Source organism: Myxocyprinus asiaticus, chromosome 40, assembly GCF_019703515.2.
Source record: "Myxocyprinus asiaticus isolate MX2 ecotype Aquarium Trade chromosome 40, UBuf_Myxa_2, whole genome shotgun sequence".
Taxonomy (NCBI): Eukaryota; Metazoa; Chordata; class Actinopteri; order Cypriniformes; family Catostomidae; genus Myxocyprinus; species Myxocyprinus asiaticus.
The window spans coordinates 3,925,410-3,944,199 of NC_059383.1; the positions used below are offsets into that span (position 1 = coordinate 3,925,410).

Here is an 18,790-nt window from a genome sequence, read left to right on the forward strand (position 1 = left end):
GTGATAAGATGTGCGGATTGACTGTCTCAGAAGCGGAGGCAACTGAGACTTGTCTTTCACCACCCAGATTGAGGTGAGTAACCACGCCACCACGAGGAACTACTAAGTAGTGGGAATTGGGCATTCCAAATTGGGAGAAAAGGGGATAAAATAAAAAATAAATAATAATAAAAATAATTCCTTCTTGACTTAGTTGATTGGACAGCAAAAAAGAAAAACTAATTTCATTGCATGATGTGTTGTACAGACTATTAAAAATGGATAGTATACAGTACAGACTTTACAGTACAGTGAGTTAAAAACTAGTATTCAATTCTAAACATCCTCAGAACACACCTTTCATATCCATTGCTGAACTTTGATATTACTATATTTTCCTTAGGAAGTGGTTTGGTGATCAGATGGAATAGAAGATCAGAGGACAATCAAAAGTCACACTCGTTCCTTATAATTACTCTACCAATACTAAAGTAATCAAAACTATGGATGTATAGGAATTACTGTATGTAGTCAACTTTATTTTTTTTATTTTATTTATTTATTTATTTTATATTTACATTTCTGCAAAGAAAGACACTCTTTGTCTAGATTCCAGCTGTGCACACTCTGACCATTCTCTCAGCCAACTTCATGAGGTGCACAGCCTGAGATGCTTCTAAAAATATATATTTAATAAGTTCCCATGTGCACTGGACACTTCTTCAGTTATTATTATTTCACACAAATGATTTGAACAACCTGAGATTAATTCAACTGATTTTTTTTTTTTTTTTTTTTTTTTGTTAATCACTGAACTCTGCAACAGCGCAGCCAAAGAAAAAAAAAACAAAAAAAAAAACCTAATATTTACCATTAAATGGTAATATATGTAAAAAAATGTTTTTTACAATCTCTTACACACGCTCAGTGAAACCATTAACTCATGCACCTAATCTTCAGATCAAGTCTGCAAAACTGCAAGCACATTATCTGCTTTACATTCAGTTTGCAATCATAAAACACACTTTTTGCAAAACACTAATTAAACACTTTATTCAAAACTAACAGCTCTTGTGTTTCATTTGGAAAATTTAGCAATTACACTCATTTACCAATTACCTACACCTGTATATATTTGCACACATACATGTGCATGTGAGTGCTATGACAAACTGCTGTGCACTCCACTGAACGTATAAAAGACACGATAGTTGTTTTACATTTGTCACATATGTGTAGTTGGCGTATAAGAGCTAATCATTTGATGGTTTGTGTGTAGGGTTTTGATGTAAAAACACCATTTTGAGAAGAGTTAAAATAGTTTTGAGTGAAGTGTTTGCTTTTGCAAGAGATGTGTGAGGTTTTGCATGTTGTGTGTGTGTTTTGGGGGTTTTGAGTGTAGAGTTTAGAGAAAAGGAGCCATAGTTTCAGAAATCATGTGTAAGCACTTGTCAAAAACTGTAATACTTGGTTGAACCACCTTTTGCAGCTACAGTTGTGCTCAAAAGTTTGCATACCCTGGCAGAAACTGTGACATTTTGGCATTGATTTTGAAAATATGACTGATCTTGTCTTTTATTTAAGGATAGTCATCATATGAAGCCATTTATTATCACATAGTTGTTTGGCTCCTTTTTAAATCATAATGGTAACAGAAATCACCCAAATGGCCCTGATCAAAAGTTTACATACCCTTGAATGTTTGGCCTTGTTACAGACACACAAGGTGACACACACAGGTTTAAATAGCAATTAAAGGTTAATTTCCCACACCTGTGGCTTTGTAAATTGCAATTAGTGTCTGTGAATAAATAGTCAATGAGTTTTTTAGCTCTCACATGGATGCACTGAGCAGGCTAGATACTGAGCCATGGGGAGCAGAAAAGAACTGCCAAAAGACCTACATAACAAGGTAATGGAACTTTATAAAGATGGAAAAAGATATAAAAAGATATCCAAAGCCTTGAAAATGCCAGTCAGTACTGTTCAATCACTTATTAATAAGTGGAAAATTCGGGGATCTCTTGAAACCAAGCCAAGGTCAGGTAGACCAAGAAAGATTTCAGCCACAACTGCCAGAAGAATTGTTCGGGATACAAAGAAAAACCCACAGGTAACCTCAGGAGAAATACAGGCTGCTCTGGAAAAAGACGGTGTGGTTGTTTCAAGGAGCACAATACGATGATACTTGCACAAAAATGAGCTGCATGGTCGAGTTGCCAGAAAGAAGCCTTTACTGCGCCAATGCCGCAAAAAAGCCCAGTTACAATATGCCCGACAACACCTTGACATGCCTCACAGCTTCTGGCACACTGTAATTTGGAGTGACGAGACCAAAATAGAGCTTTATGGTCACAACCATAAGTGTTATGTTTGGAGAGGCCTGGGGAATCTTGTGAAAATTTATGGCAAGATGAATGCAGCATGTTATCAGAAAATACTGGCAGACAATTTGCATTCTTCTGCACGAAAGCTGCGCATGGAACGCTCTTGGACTTTCCAGCATGACAATGACCCTAAGCACAAGGCCAAGTTGACCCTCCAGTGGTTACAGCAGAAAAAGGTGAAGGTTCTGGAGTGGCCATCACAGTCTCCTGACCTTAATATCATCGAGCCATTCTGGGGAGATCTCAAACATGCAGTTCATGCAAGACGACCAAAGACTTTGCATGACCTGGAGGCATTTTGCCAAGATGAATGGGCAGCTATACCACCTGTATGAATCTGGGGCCTCATAGACAACTATTACAAAAGACTGCACGCTGTGATTGATGCTAAAGGGGGCAATACACAGTATTAAGAACTAAGGGTATGCAGACTTTTGAACAGGGGTCATTTCATTTTTTTCTTTGTTACCATGTTTTTTTTATGATTGTGCCATTCTGTTATAACCTACAGTTGAATATGAATCCCATAAGAAATAAAAGAAATGTGTTTTGCCTGCTCACTCATGTTTTCTTTAAAAATGGTACATATATTACCAATTCTCCAAGAGTATGCAAACTTTTGAGCACATCTGCATTACAGCAATCAGCCTTTTTGGATAAGTCTCTATCAACTTTGCACAACATGATGAAGCAATATTCCTCCTTGCAAAATTGCTCAAGCTGTACTAAGTTAGTTGGGGATCGGTGAAGGATAGCAGTTTCGAGGTCTCTCCACGGATGTTCAGTAAGGTTGAGCTCAGGACTCAGGAATTTTTTTTGTACATTTTAAGCCACTCCAATGTTGCTCTGCCTTCGTGCTTTGGCTCATTGTCCAGCTGAAACACACACTTCTTCCACTTTAGTCTCATCAGACCATAAGTCACTCTGCCAGATCTTTGCAGTATCTTCCAAGTGACGTATTGCAAAGTCTTTACGGCAAGCATGTGCTCATCAAAGGCTTCTTCCTAGCCGCTCTCCCGTGCAGCCCCTTTTTGTGCAACAGTTTTGAGATGGCTGAGCCATGGACATATGGATGGATATTTTCAGCCGCAGCAACTGACTTCTGTAGTTCAGAGTGATGGTTGGTTTTGCAGTCGCTTCTCTGACAAGTGCCATTCTTGTTTGCTGACTTAAGTTTGGCCTAGGCAGAGTGGCTTTAGTTCAATATTTCTTCCACTTCTGTATGATGAACTGCACTGAGCTCTGAGGTGTTCACTGCTTTTGAAACGCCGTTGTATCCTTCCCAAGATTTGTGCTTCTCCACAATTATACCTCTCACTTGTTTTGAATGCTCTTTTGTCTTCATTTTTGTTTGTTCAAAGGATAATTCAACCAAACAGTTTGATCTTATAGACAGGGAAGGGATTTATGCTCATGAAGTAATTTAAAGCAGCTGATCCACTAATTTCTAACACAAGTGGGGACTAGAGCAACAAACCAGTCGTGTTCACAAGACAATTTCTTGCAAGGATATCAGAGCAAGGTTAACCTCGTAATTGTGAAAGGTACGATGAATATTTTTATTTTCTCAATGTTTTTTTTTTTAAAGAGGTTTTGGACACACCTACACACACACACACACACACACTATATAAATTCGTCATGATACACAATACTGTGTTCCAGCAGGGGGAACAAAATTCTAAATTTGGAATCCGACACAAATTATATATATATACACACACAGGTGCTGGTCATATAATTAGAATATCATCAAAAAGTTGATTTATTTCACTAATTCCATTCAAAAAGTGAAACTTGTATATTATATTCATTCATTACACACAGACTGATATAATTCAAATGTTTATTTCTTTTAATTTTGATGATTATAACTGACAACTAAGGAAAATCCCAAATTCAGTATCTCAGAAAATTAGAATATTACTTAAGACCAATACAAAGAAAGGATTTTTAGAAATCTTGGCCAACTGAAAAGTATGAACATGAAAAGTATGAGCATGTACAGCACTCAATACTTAGTTGGGGCTCCTTTTGCCTGAATTACTGCAGCAATGCGGCGTGGCATGGAGTCGATCAGTCTGTGGCACTGCTCAGGCGTTATGAGAGCCCAGGTTGCTCTGCTAGTGGCCTTCAGCTCTTCTGCATTGTTGGGTCTGGCATATCGCATCTTCCTCTTCACAATACCCCATAGATTTTCTATGGGGTTAAGGTCAGGCGAGTTTGCTGGCCAATTAAGAACAGGGATACCATGGTCCTTAAACCAGATACTGGTTGCTTTGGCACTGTGTGCAGGTGCCAAGTCCTGTTGGAAAATGAAATCTGCATCTCCATAAAGTTGGTCAGCAGCAGGAAGCATGAAGTGCTCTAAAACTTCCTGGTATACGGCTGCGTTGACCTTTGACCTCAGAAAACACAGTGGACCAACACCAGCAGATGACATGGCACCCCAAACCATCACTGACTGTGGAAACTTTACACTGGACCTCAAGCAATGTGGATTGTGTGCCTCTCCTCTCTTCCTCCAGACTCTGGGACCCTGATTTCCAAAGGAAATGCAAAATTTACTTTCATCAGAGAACATAACTTTGGACCACTCAGCAGCAGTCCAGTCCTTTTTGTCTTTAGCCCAGGCGAGACGCTTCAGACGCTGTCTGTTGTTCAAGAGTGGCTTGACACAAGGAATGCGACAGCTGAAACCCATGTCTTGCATACGTCTGTGCGTAGTGGTTCTTGAAGCACTGACTCCAGCTGCAGTCCACTCTTTGTGAATCTCCCCACATTTTTGAATGGGTTTTGTTTCACAATCCTCTCCAGGGTGCGGTTATCCCTATTGCTTGTACACTTTTTTCTACCACATCTTTTCCTTCCCTTCGCCTCTCTATTAATGTGCTTGGACACAGAGCTCTGTGAACAGCCAGCCTCTTTTGCAATGACCTTTTGTGTCTTGCCCTCCTTGTGCAACGTGTCAATGGTCGTCTTTTGGACAACTGTCAAGTCAGCAGTCTTCCCCATGATTGTGTAGCGTACAGAACTAGACTGAGAGACCATTTAAAGGCCTTTGCAGGTGTTTTGAGTTAATTAGCTGATTAGAGTGTGGCACCAGGTGTCTTCAATATTGAACCTTTTCACAATATTCTAATTTTCTGAGATACTGAATTTGGGATTTTCCTTAGTTGTCAGTTATAATCATCAAAATTAAAAGAAATAAACATTTGAAATATATCAGTCTGTGTGTAATGAATGAATATAATATACAAGTTTCACTTTTTGAATGGAATTAGTGAAATAAATCAACTTTTTGATGATATTCTAATTATATGACCAGCACCTGTATATATATATTAGATTATTTACTGTGTGTTTAAACACACGTACATACAGTATTGTATAATTGATATTGGTTAACAAAACTACTTCTCACAATGTAAGCACATCAAAAAGATGGTAAGAAAGAAATACATGTTTGTACCAGATGCTAGAATGGCACAACTGTAACAATCAGCCTGCAACAGACTCAGAAAAGATAAGCTAATGATGCAGAAAATTGAAATGCCTCACAGAAAAATGACAAATCCCACAATAATAGTTTTATTTTTTGGAATTAAAAGATTGATAACCATTTTCGAGCAGAACTGTGAAAGACTCCCTGTCCAATACAATGAGCAGAGTAAATAAATTGAAAGAATACACATGGACTTTAACAAGTTCTTCCAGTTCACAAGACATGTTTCAAACATTTCAACCTTTAGATTTCCTATATGGTTAAATTTCATCAGCACAAATAAGGCTAGGTTTATAAAATCCCCTCAAGCTATACACAAATCAGCCACAACATTAAAACCACCTGCCTATGAGCATTCTGAGATTCTGTTCTTTTCACCATAATTGTACAGAGGGGTTATCTGAGTTACCGTAGACTTTGTCAGTTCAAACCAGTCTGGCCATACTCTGCTGAACTCTAATCAGCAAGGCACTTCCGTCCACAGAACTGCCGCTCACTGGATGTTTTTTGTTTTTGGCACCATTCAGAGTAAATTCTAGAGACTGTTGTGTGTGAAAATCCCAGGAGATCAGCAGTTACAGAAATACTCAAACCAGCCCATCTGGCACCAACAATCATCCATGCGATTATCTAATCAGCCAATAATCTGGCAGCTGTGCAGTGAATAAAATCATGCAGATACGGGTCAGGAGCTTCAGTTAATGTTCACATCAACCATTAGAATGTGTATAAAATTTGATCTCAGTGATTTCAACTGTGGCATGATTGTTGGTGCCAGGTGGGCTGATTTGAGTATTTCTGTAACTGCTGATCTCCTGGGATTTTCACACACAACAGTCTTTAGAATTTATACCAAATGGTGCCAAAAACAAAAAACATCCAGTGAGCGGCAGTTCTGCGGATGAAAATGCCTTTTTGATGAGAGAGGTCATGTTGTGGCTGATCGGTGTTTGTTCATTTCTCAAAAAGAAAAAGGAATCTACTTTTAACTCTGCTGATAAAGTTCTGTTAAAAAAACAACAGCAAAAAAACATTTGTACAGCAGCCACGAAAGGGAGTGCGTGTTTTCTACATGAATAAGGGTGAAGGCTCCTCATTCCAGTGAAGTAAATGATGGAAAAACAGAAAAAAAGCTTTTGCTCCACACAAAGCAATGAAAATGGTCATGCTAGCAAAACACAAGGGATTTGACTGTTTATTTGTGTTGAATCTGAACAAATATGAAAAGCACAGTGCAATTTTTCAATCATTTTTGTTTTCTGGAACAATTGGTAGTGTTAAAGTGTATCAGGATATTCTTCACTTCTCTTCACACCACTGGTTCTCCTTGCGTACCTGCAGCAAACGCACAACACAGAACATTCTGGTAAGTCGAAGCACATTACAGCATGCACAGTTCAACTGAGGAGAAACAGGAAATGAGCATTTGCTTTACCTGGGCTTCCTCTTCCTCTGTAAAATCATTTTTGATATTGAACGTCTTTCTGATCTCTTCTGGGGTTTTGCCTTTAATCATGTTTGCAACCGTCTTGCAAGTAACATCTAGCAAACCTTTGATGTCCAAATAATTTGCCGCCTAAACAAAGGAAAGAAAGATGAAAGTGAGGAAATGGAAGTGTGCTTGATGAGGCCATTACAAACATTGCAAATGAAGCAGCAGCCATTGTGTGGCATGTAGAAGCATTGTTCTTTCCCTGCCTCTTTGATACATGAAAGACAACTCGTGTCAATACTTGCGGTGAGGCAATCTATAGCTGTGGCGACATCATGCAAGAACGTGGCACATTTTCTGTTCAGATCGCAGTGTCGTCACCTGTTTAAACACAACTCTAACCACACTGTCTCTTTTCCAAAACCTAGTGAGCTAGCTTGCTGTCTACATAGGCAGATCACTTTTTTCCCCCCATACTGATGGTTGATTTGAACATTAACAGAAGCACCTGACCCATATCTGCATGATTTTATGCACTGCACTGCTGCCACACGATTGGCTGATTAGATAATCGAATGGATGATTGTTGGTGCCAGATGGGCTGGTTTGAGTATTTCTGTAACTGCTGATCTCCTGGGATTTTCACACACAACAGTCTCTAGAATTTACTTAGAATGGTGCCAAAAACAACTCAGTTTTTCACAATTCCTGACATTTAGTCATAGAAAACCTTCCCTGTCTTAGGTCAGTTAGGATCACTACTTTATTTTAAGAATGTGAAATGTTGCGGGGCCTGTGTAGCTCAGCGAGTAAAGACACTGACTACCACCCCTGGAGTAGCAAGTTTGAATCCAGGGCATGCTGACTGATTCCAGCCAGGTCTCCTAAGCAACCAAATTGGCCCAGTTGCTAGGGAGGGTAGAGTCACATGGGGTAACCTCCTCTCGGTCGCTATAATGTGTGGTTCTCACTCTCGGTGGGGCGCGTGGGGAGTTGTGCATGGATGCCGTGGAGAACAGTGTGAAACCTCCAAGTGCGCTATGTCTCCACGGTAATGTGCTCAACAAGCCATGTGATAAGATGTGCAGATTGACGGTCTCAGACATGGAGGCAACTGAGTAGTCGTCTTCCGCCACCCGGATTGAGGCAAGTCACTACGCCACCACGAGGACTTAAGAGCGAACTGGGAATTGGGCATTCCAAATTGGGAAGAAAAGGATATGAAATGTCAGAATAATAGTAGAGAGAATGCTTTATTTCAGCTGGGTCACAAGTTTACATACACTTTGTTAGTACTTGTTAGCATTGCCTTTATATTGTTTAACCTAGGGCAAACGTTTTGAGTAGCCTTCCACAAGCTTCTCACAATAAGTTGCCCATTATTCCAGACAGAACTGGTGTAACTGAGTCAGGATTGTAGGCCTCCTTGCTCACCCATGCTTTTTTAGTTCTACCCACTAATTTTCTATCAAAATGAGGTCAGGGCTTTGTGATGGCCACTCCAATACCTTGACTTTGTTGTCCTTAAGCCATTTTGCCACAAGTTTGGAGGTATGCTTGGGGTCATTGTCCATTTGGAAGACCCATTTGCGACCGAGCTTTAAATTCCTGGCTGATGTCTTGAGATATTGCTTCAATATATCCACATAATTTTCCTTCCTCATGATGCCATATATTTTGTGAAGTGCACCAGTCCCTCCTATCAAAGCACCTCCACAACATGATGCTGCCACCCCCATGCTTCACGGTTGGGATGGTGTTCTTCAGCTTGCAAGCCTCACCCTTTTTCCTCCAAATGTAACGATGGTCATTATGGCCAAACAGTAATAATTTTGTTTCATTAAACCAGAGGACATTTCTCCAAACAGTAAGATCTTTGTCCCCATGTGCACTTGCAAACTGTAGTCTGGCTTTTTTATGCCAGTTTTGGAGCAGTGGCTTCTTCTTTGCTGAGCAGTCTTTCAGGTTATGTTGATATAGGACTTGTTTTACTGCGGATATAAATACTTGTCTACCCGTTTCCTCTAGCATCTTCACAAGGTCCTTTGCTGTTGTTCTGGGATTGATTTGAACTTTTTGCACCAAATTACACTCATCTCTACGAGACAGAATGTGTCTCCTTCCTGAGCGGTATGATGGCTGCGTGGTCCCAAGGTGTTTATTTGCATACTATTGTTTGTACAGATGAACGTGGTACCTTCAGGCTTGCTCCCAAGGATGAACCAGACTTGTGGAGGTCCACAATTTTTTTTTCTGAGGTCTTTTTGATTTCTTTTTATTCTCCCATGATGTCAAGCAAAGGGGCACCGAGTTTGAAGGTAGGCCTTAAAATACATCCACAGGTACACCTCCAATTCTGTACACCTCCTATCAGAAGCTAATTGTCTAAAGGCTTGACATCATTTTCTGGAATTTTCCAAGCTGCTTAAAGGCACCGTTAACTTAGTGTATGTACATTTCTGACCCACTGGAATTGTGATATAGTCAATTAAAAGTGAAACAATCTGTCTGTAAACAATTGTTGGAAAAATTACTTGTCATGCATGAAGTAGATGTCCTAAACGACTTGCCAAAACTATATAGTTTGCTAATATTAAATCTGTGGAGTGGTTAAAAAAATTAGTTTTAATGACTTCAACCTTTGTGTATATAAACTTCTGACTTCAACTGTGTGTGTGTGTATATATATATATATATATATATATATATATACACACACTAGTGGCCAAAAGTTTGGAATAATGTACAGATTTTTATGTTTCGGAAGGAAATTGGTATAATTCACCAAAGTGGCATTGAACTGATCACAAAGTATACTCAGGACATTACTGATGTAGAAAACAGCACCATCACTATTTGAAAAAAGTCATTTTTGTTCAAATCTAGACAGGCCCCATTTCCAGCAGCCATCACTCCAACACCTTATCCTTGAGTAATCATGATAAATTGATCATTTGGTACTAGAAAATCACTTGCCATTATATCAAACACTGCTGAAAGCTATTTGGTTCATTAAATGAAGCTTAACATTGTCTTTGTGTTTGTTTTTGAGTTGCCACAGTATGCAATAGACTGGCATGTCTTAAGGTCAATATTAGGTCAAAAATGGCCAGAAAGAAACAGCTTTCTCTAGAAACTTGTCAGTCAATCATTTTTTTGAGGAATGAAGGCTATACAATGCTTGAAATTGCCAAAAAACTGAAGATTTCATACAAAGGTGTACACTACAGTCTTCAAAGACAAAGGACAACTGGCTCTAACAAGGACAGAAAGAGATGTGGAAGGCCAGATGTACAACTAAACAAGAGGATAAGTACATCAGAGTCTCTAGTTTGAGAAATAGACACCTCACATGTCCTCAGCTGACAGCTTCATTGAATTCTACCCGCTCAACACCAGTTTCATGTACAACAGTAAAGAGAAGACTCAGGGGTGCAGGCCTTATGGGAAGAATTTAAAAGAAAAAGCCACTTTTGAAACAGAAAAACAAAAAGAAAAGGTTAGAGTGAGCAAAGAAACACAGGCATTGGACAACAGATAATTGGAAAAGAGTGTTATTGATCTTAACCCCATTGAGCTTTTGTGGGATCAGCTAGACTGTAAGGTGCGTGAGAAGTGCCCGACAAGACAGCCACATCTATGGCAAGTGTTACAGGAAGTGTGGGGTGAAATGTCACCTGAGATTCTGGACAAACTGACAACTAGAATGTCAAGGATCTGCAAAGCTGTCATTGCTGCACATGGAGGATTTTTTGATGAGAACTCTTTGAACTAGTTTAAGAAGTTCTGAACATTTCTTTTCAAATTGTAAAAGTAATTTTTCATGTTATTAATGTCCTGACTATACATTGTGATCAACTGAATGCCACTTTGGTGAATAAAAGTACCAATTTCTTTCCATAAGAGCAAAATCTGTACATTATTACAAACTTTTGGCCGCCAGTGTATATATGAAAAAGAAAATCCTCACAATACTAAGACTGGATCATTTGAATAAACCAGGTTTTATTCAACAAGATTTTTCTTCTAAAAAATTGTCAGTGCATTGGTAATATCTTGCAGTGTTGTTTATTTCTCATCATATTTTTGTCAACAATGTTTGAATTAAAATTGTTAAAATAATCCTCAATCCCATTTTTGCAAATGGAATCAAATAACTCAAACCTTTTTGTGTGTAATTTCATTAAAGAGATTAAACTGCGTTCTGCATGTGTATTGAGTGCAGCTGGAAACATCATGACTCACAAAAAATTAAAAGCATCTTGCAATTGAAAAGCTTTCAGTAAAGGTCGGACTGATCTATTTTATTGTTGTTCAGCTGTTTAGTGATATTTAGTCATCCTGAATATTGGATGTTAAAAGAATCTGACACCTGGAATATTTTTAGTCTTTGACGTGTACTTTACTGACGTATAAATTCGGCTGTATAGTCCAGTAACAGACAGAATTGTAAAACCAATGCAAATTATTATAATTTTTTTAATATTTTGTTATATTTTACAAAGTGCTTAATTTTTATTTTGTGTTCAATTACACACTTTTCAAAGTTTAACGTGCAATGAACACGTAATTTGCGCGCACTCCCTCCCCCGCCCGTCAACCGTGTAACACCATTCACAGGCGGTGATTGGCCCTTAACCAATGCGGTGGTAAAAAATTGCCACCGGAACAGCCCTACTAGAACAGCAAAAAATAGGCCTGTGAGAAATGTTAAATAAACCATATGAACAACATGACGTGCACACAGAATAAAAGATAGTTTAAGCAGTCGGCACATCATTGAAAATAGCCTCCTTGATCAACAGGGTAAAAATAATTTGCATACCTAGCCTAAAAGTCATTTTCTAGGCTACTTGCTATAAAGCATACATTTTTAAAGAGCAAAATTAACACGTCGACATGGTCCGGTGAAAGACTGGACCTGAAGCACCTGAGGCGATGATCCTGCACTTGAAAAAGCCCGCTCGGCAGGAAAATAACTTACAAGCACACACAGATTTAAAGAAGCCTTAAATGTGAAAACATCCATAGCAACTTTGAAGACAACGTTTCGGAAATCCGATTCACGCACCACCACCGTGACTTCCATAGCTACTTTGCTCGTCTTGCGAGAGGGCATTTTTCTGTGCGAGTGAGAAGGGAACATCATTAAAGAAGACATTAAAGGTCTTATACTTAAACATTGAGAACTTCTATAAATGTTTTTTTTTTTTTTTTTTTTGAAGTCAGTAAAACTTTTGGATAATCTTGAATCCAAACAAATTCATCATCACCAATGCCTTCAACATTCATGAGGCAAAGATCTGAGTTACCTAAAGGACAGCTTAAACCACATATGTAGGACTGCTTTACAGATCTCCAAACCTGATTCTCTTCTACTCAACAATGTAAAATCACAGCTTCTAACCAATACATGATACACATATACCACATTAGTCAATGCACAAACAGTGACATCAGTTTTACTGACCAGAATGAGTTCGAAGAGGGTGCCCTGGTCTACTTTGAGGAACTCCTGGTCCCACACAGGGATGTCATCAGTTCTTTTCTCTTTATTCTCATCGTCTTCTGGGGGAGGAGGGTCATCTTTATGGTGGGTGCACCACTGAATTACCTGTTGGCATATTAAAAGTCACTGTAAGGTTCAGTCCAGGTAGAATGTTTTTTTTCTTCTCTGTGTCAAGAGTAGAAATTTTAGCTGAGGTGGAAGCCAGAGCTTAAGCCAATGAAAGTGCAAAATGTACAAATTAATTCAAATTAATTAAACTGACACATACAGCAACTTCTCTTAGCCTCAGACGGTACACCCATGAACCGCCCGCAATGCATTCACACTATGAAGTTTTAGTTTATGAAAGAAAAAATATTTTCCTTCAAGGATGCTTTAATAAAGAATTATAGTAAATCTATTTTTATTTACATAACTTTCTGTTCATCCTCTACTTGCAGGAATGTAACCTTGTGCATTCTAGCTGTCAGTTTATTCATCACATGATTTCTGCAGCACTTCTCAAAGAAAATTAGCTTGAAGAACTCTTCTCACAGATTTCTCAGCTCAACACCTCAGACTTTGATTCATGCATCCATAATAGGCTTACTTATTTCTAATCATGTACCACTTCATATTTCAAGTTCTTTTGCACATTCTACCCATTTCTTCTTATTTATCAGTGTCTTTTTCTTTGAAAGTCTGCCTAAAATGCCAACATCCAAGAGTCTTCTCTTCACTGGTAACGTTTGTTTTCTTTTTTCAAGACAGTAGTTCATGGAATAGCCTTCATCTCTCAAAAGAACAATCGACAGTTGAATTTCTAGTGAGATTTGTGTCTTTTTGGCCGTTAATTTTAGCGTCATAATACAATTTACATTTTCTGAAGAAGCTCAGCAAATGTGATCTGAAGTAAAGAGGGTTAGATTTGAAATATGTAAAAGTTTTAAAATGTTCAAAAGCTCCTTTTCTGAAAGTGAACTCGGCATTGGACAAATAATTCTGATAGTTTATAGTCTTGAAAAAAAGTGTAGAACATTCTGAGAATGTCATTCAGCTGATTTTATTCGTCTACAGAACAGGGTACGGCTAATTTAAAAAAATGTTTTAGTTTGGTAATTTAAAAAATGTAATGCTTTAATAGTTTGGTAAATTATTAAATTTTATTAGAGGGAATTTGCTGGCATTTTTTCAAAAGTAAGCTAAACAATAATTTGTGTTCCAAAAAAGCACACTGAGGCTTTTCTACTAGAACTGTGCATCTATTTTTTATTTAAAACATCTTTGTGCACAGAAATATGTTTTTTTGTATTGTGGGCTAATTCCATGACTGCCGTCTATTATTTTGAATGGTGTGGAAAAGCAACTTTAATAAATAAACCGATGGATTAAATTAATCACAAAGAGTGGCCATTCATTTGTTCTCCGTGCACTTGTCGATGACAGGTCCATGATACGAGATATGCGTGTTAGCACTCCTGGAAGTGTCATGACGAAGATGTGTTTGCAGTATCGGAACAGTGCGAGTAATGCTTCACGTACAATAAATTGGCTTTCAAGGATGTATTCCTTGTCGTCATGTTTAACACAGGCAAACAATTGGGGTAAATTCTGTCATGTGACTATATTTTTGCGTTAATGCCAATTTTCTTGACAAAAAGTGTTTCCAAAACAGTTTTTCATGACATTTGACGTATCGACATAGAGTTTATGCGCTAGAGTTAAACAAAAATATTATGTCGACACTTGTGAAATTTTACTGATAATTTGTGTTTCCATCAGCTATATCGTAAACTTTTTGATGTGCTACACCTTTTTGTTGCATTTTGTTGGATGGAAACGTAGTTAGTGAAAAGTCTGGCTATGTGATACTAGCTAATGACAAAACATTGTATGTGATGTTGAGTCTAATGCCAATCTCATTAATGCAACTTGTAAATGTTGTGAGAGGTTGATGTTTCACCTTCTTCAGAATAGCTGCATTAACATTTGGGAGAGGGACTGGATCATCATCGCCTTCATCATCCATCCCCAAATCTGAACATAAAAGAAACACATTTAGTCCAAACAAGCCTAATACATCTAGCACAGTGTGAATGGGTCATTAAAACATGACTTTGTACATGAAACATCATCTGAGCTGAGATTACCTTCAAGCATGGTTTTTATAGTGACGGACTGTTTGGCGATTTCAACATCCACTTCAAACATCTCCCCATCAGAGCTCTGCAGTTTAATAGTCGGCATCTACAGGAACAGTAAAAACAACAACAACATAAATAATAAGATACTTCAAGAGTTATAAACATTCATATGAAAGAACAGGAATCTAAAAATCACTCGTGCTAATGGCTCATGCTAGATGTATTAGCTCACTTTAACAAGCACTCAAACATTATAAACAAAAATATGACTGAGACTAATTTATTTCAATAGTGCTTATATTACACAATTAAAATGATGATTACGCCTTTAGAATGAAAGTGTGAGAAAACAGAAACAAATCTATTTAACCAGTTCATTATCCAGCACGCTAAAACACGCTTTATATCTAGGCATATTACTCTTTCAGAATGTTTCTATAACTACAGCTTTATTTAAAACACTTACAGTGACTGTTGTAGGATTCATAATTTCTTAAAGCTGGATACAAACATCATAATAACAATTAAGAGCATCAGTGTGTGTGATGCTAATGTTAGCAGTGCGGCTTAAGGTCTTTCATGGCAACCGCTGTTTTCATCATCTCAGCCGGGCTCAAGTATTATTATATCAAACAATATTACACACACAACATAATTCCACTATATAAATATGAATTCTGACATGTTCGTGTCAGAGATTTGATACTGTTCTTACCGTGACCGCGAAGAAAGGATCAAACTGAACTTCAACAAGGCCTGAGACTCGCTGCAATCAGAAAGAGAGAGAGTGATGTGTGTGTGTGTGTGTGTGTGTGTGTGTGTGTGTGTGTGTGTGTGTGTGTGTGTGTGTGTGTGTGTGTGTGTGTGTGTGTGAGAGAGAGTGTGTAATAATAATATTATAATTATTAATCAGATTGCCATGGTAATATCCAGCTCGTTGGCACTATGTTTTTTGACATGGGACTATGGTAATAGTGTTCTTTTTCTGTGTGCTATGGTAATACAGTGGAATTAATTTAAGTACTTTGGAGTGCCATGTACAATACAATGGTATTTCAATAGGGCAGTTGTTTAGTAGCATGGTAGCCTATATGTCAAAGTACACATATTCCTAAATTACACCAACTCTCTGTTCCCATGTCTATCTGTCAGTGGATTACCAGCTTTCTGTGAGACAGGGGAAACTCACTTCTATCACCTTTACAATCAGCACTGGTGCCCCCCAGGGATGTGTGCTCTCCCCACTACTCTTCTCCCTCTACACCAATGACTGCATCGCCAAGGACACCTCTGTCAAGCTCCTGAAGTTTGCAGATGACACCACTGTCATCGGCCTCATCCGAGATGACGATGAGTCTGCATACAGAAGGGAGGTTGAACAGCTGGCTGTCTGGTGCAGTCAAAACAACCTTGAGCTGAACATGCTCAAAACGGTGGAGATGATTGTAGACTTTAGGAGGAACACCCCAACACTGACCCCCCTCACCATTCTAAACAGCACTGTGGCAGCAGAGTCATTCAGGTTCCTGGGCACTACCATCTCACAGGACCTGAAGTGGGAGACCCACATTGACTCCATTGTGAAAAAGGCCCAGCAGAGGTTGTACTTCCTTCGCCAGCTGAGGAAATTCAACCTGCCACAGGTGCTGCTGATACAGTTTTACTCAGCAGTCATTGAGTCTGTCCTCTGCACTTCAATAACTGTCTGGTTTGGTTCAGCTACGAAATCAGACATCAGAAGACTACAAAAGGACAGTGCGGACTGATGAGAGGATTATTGGTTGCCCCCTGCCCCCCCTTCAAGAACTATACACTTCCAGAGTGAGGAAAAAGGCTGGAAAAATCACTCTGGACCCCACTCACCCTGCCCACTACCTTTTTGAACTATTGCCTTCTGGCCGACACTTCAGAGCTCTGAGCAACAGAACCGTCAGGCACAGGAACAGTTTTTTCCCTCAGGCTATCCATCTCATGAACAGTTAAATTGCACATAGTTATTGCTCAATGGGGCAATACACAGTTTAGTCTTTCTTATATTTATCCAACACATCCAACCTCTTCTGCCATTTCATTCCTCTGAAGAAAAAAAAAACAAAAAAAACATTTGCACTGTACATAACAGATAACAGATTTGTATTAGATTGCATTATGTGTGTATGTGTGTATGTATGTATGTGTGTGTCTGTGTGTGTATGTAGTACGTATGTATATAATTATTTTTTATTATTATCTATGTCTTGCTGCTGTTTTTGTATTGTTTTTGTATTGTTGTACACTGGAAGCTCCTGTCACCAAGACAAATTCCTTGTATGTGTAAGCATACTTGGCAATAAAGCTGATTCTGATTCTGATTCTGAAATGACTCCATCAGCAATTAGTGAAACATAATTTCTGCAGCCACCAAATTCTGCTGAGCCGAGCCAAAGTTTCTCTAGCAAGTCAGTCCACTGTCGGCTATTTTTGGAACGCTCTCGGGAGGCTATTTTCAGTCATGACAGTGCAGCTCCTATCTAGTTGAATGGGGGAACACAGAAATAAAAAAAAAAAAAAACGGTGGGTCAAGATTACGATCAAAGAACATATTTCAAATCAGCAATACAATTTTATAATACTGGAATCATAAATTGTGCTTCTTTACCTCATATTACACTAAAACACGCAATTTTCCCGGCTTGTATAGCTAATACGCATGCGCGTTTTCGAGTTGACGGACAGGCGATGTCTGTATCTAAAAAAGATGATTGGCTCTTTTACCTGGAAGGCGGGACTTCCTTTCCACAACCGTTGACAGTTGGGCGTTCCAATTTCTCCCACTCATTTAAACAGAAGTGGTCCGTCTCTGCTAACAACAACTCTCTGGCAGCGCCGACCTACTAACCAGCGACTGGCCAATCAGCTTGGCCCACTAGGCGAATGTCACTTGTTTACATAATCGAGACCAAAGCTTGTATGTGCAGAGTCTGTTCTAGCTCTTTAACATGAACACAATTTAGAGAACACAGGAACGAAAAAAAATAGTATCAGTGTCTCCCAGCTGTGACTATACTGTAACATCCAAACCAGAAAAATCCCAAAATAAAACATTGTAATGTGTTATTTATATTCAATACCATTTATTAAACTTGGATCCCAGAAGCACAAATATCAGTGATGAACTCAGCTTTAACATGTTTCAAATCTCTCATAGATTGTAATAAGTACTTTTAGAAATCATTTAAATAGATTGGCTTGAATTTTCTTTAATATTTTAGAGTGGAGGCTAGCTAGATAATAAAAACAAATCTGCTTTTAAAGACTTTTTTTCCAGGCCTTGAAATCACAATATTTTCAGATTTCCATGTCCACGGGAAACATGTTTCTTTGTAGAATCTGAATCAACAGTCTCAACTACTGTGAGAAGAACCAAAAGTTATCCCTTACCACCATGTGTTGACAGATTATTTTAACTACACATCTGTAGCTTTGAGCAGTATCAGAGAAAATTAAGCAGCTACAGGCCCTGAAATGGTTTAAAGGGATAGTTCACCCAAAAACATAAATGGTCTCATCATTTACTCACCCTCATGCCATTCCAGATGTGTGTGACTTTTTTCATCTGCAGAACACAAATGAGGATTTTTAGAAGAATATTTCAGCTCTGTAGGTCCATACCATACAAGTGAAAGGTGAACTTTGAAGCTCCAAAAATCACAAAGGCAGCATAAAAGTACTTCATATGACGCCAGCAGTTAAATCTATTTCACTTGCATTGTATGGACCTACAGAGCTGAGATATTCTAAGAATCTTCGTTTGTGTTCAGCAGATGAAAGAAAGTAATACACATCTGGAATGGCATGAGGGAGAGTAAAATGAGA

The 18,790-nt window shown here is 38.5% G+C and overlaps 1 protein-coding gene across 1 annotated transcript; it reads right to left on the reverse strand.

Moving 5' to 3' along the window:
* Positions 1 to 5,934: 5,934 nt before the first annotated feature.
* skp1 (S-phase kinase-associated protein 1) lies at positions 5,935 to 15,734 on the reverse strand. The gene is made up of 6 exons (XM_051680666.1): positions 15,651 to 15,734; positions 14,942 to 15,038; positions 14,755 to 14,828; positions 12,774 to 12,917; positions 7,307 to 7,447; positions 5,935 to 7,206 (listed from the first exon to the last, which is right to left on the reverse strand). Exons 2-6 carry the CDS (start codon positions 15,036 to 15,038, stop codon positions 7,171 to 7,173), a joined length of 492 nt encoding a protein of 163 aa, XP_051536626.1. The 5' UTR covers positions 15,651 to 15,734; the 3' UTR covers positions 5,935 to 7,170.
* Between the last annotated feature and the right edge of the window lie 3,056 nt (positions 15,735 to 18,790).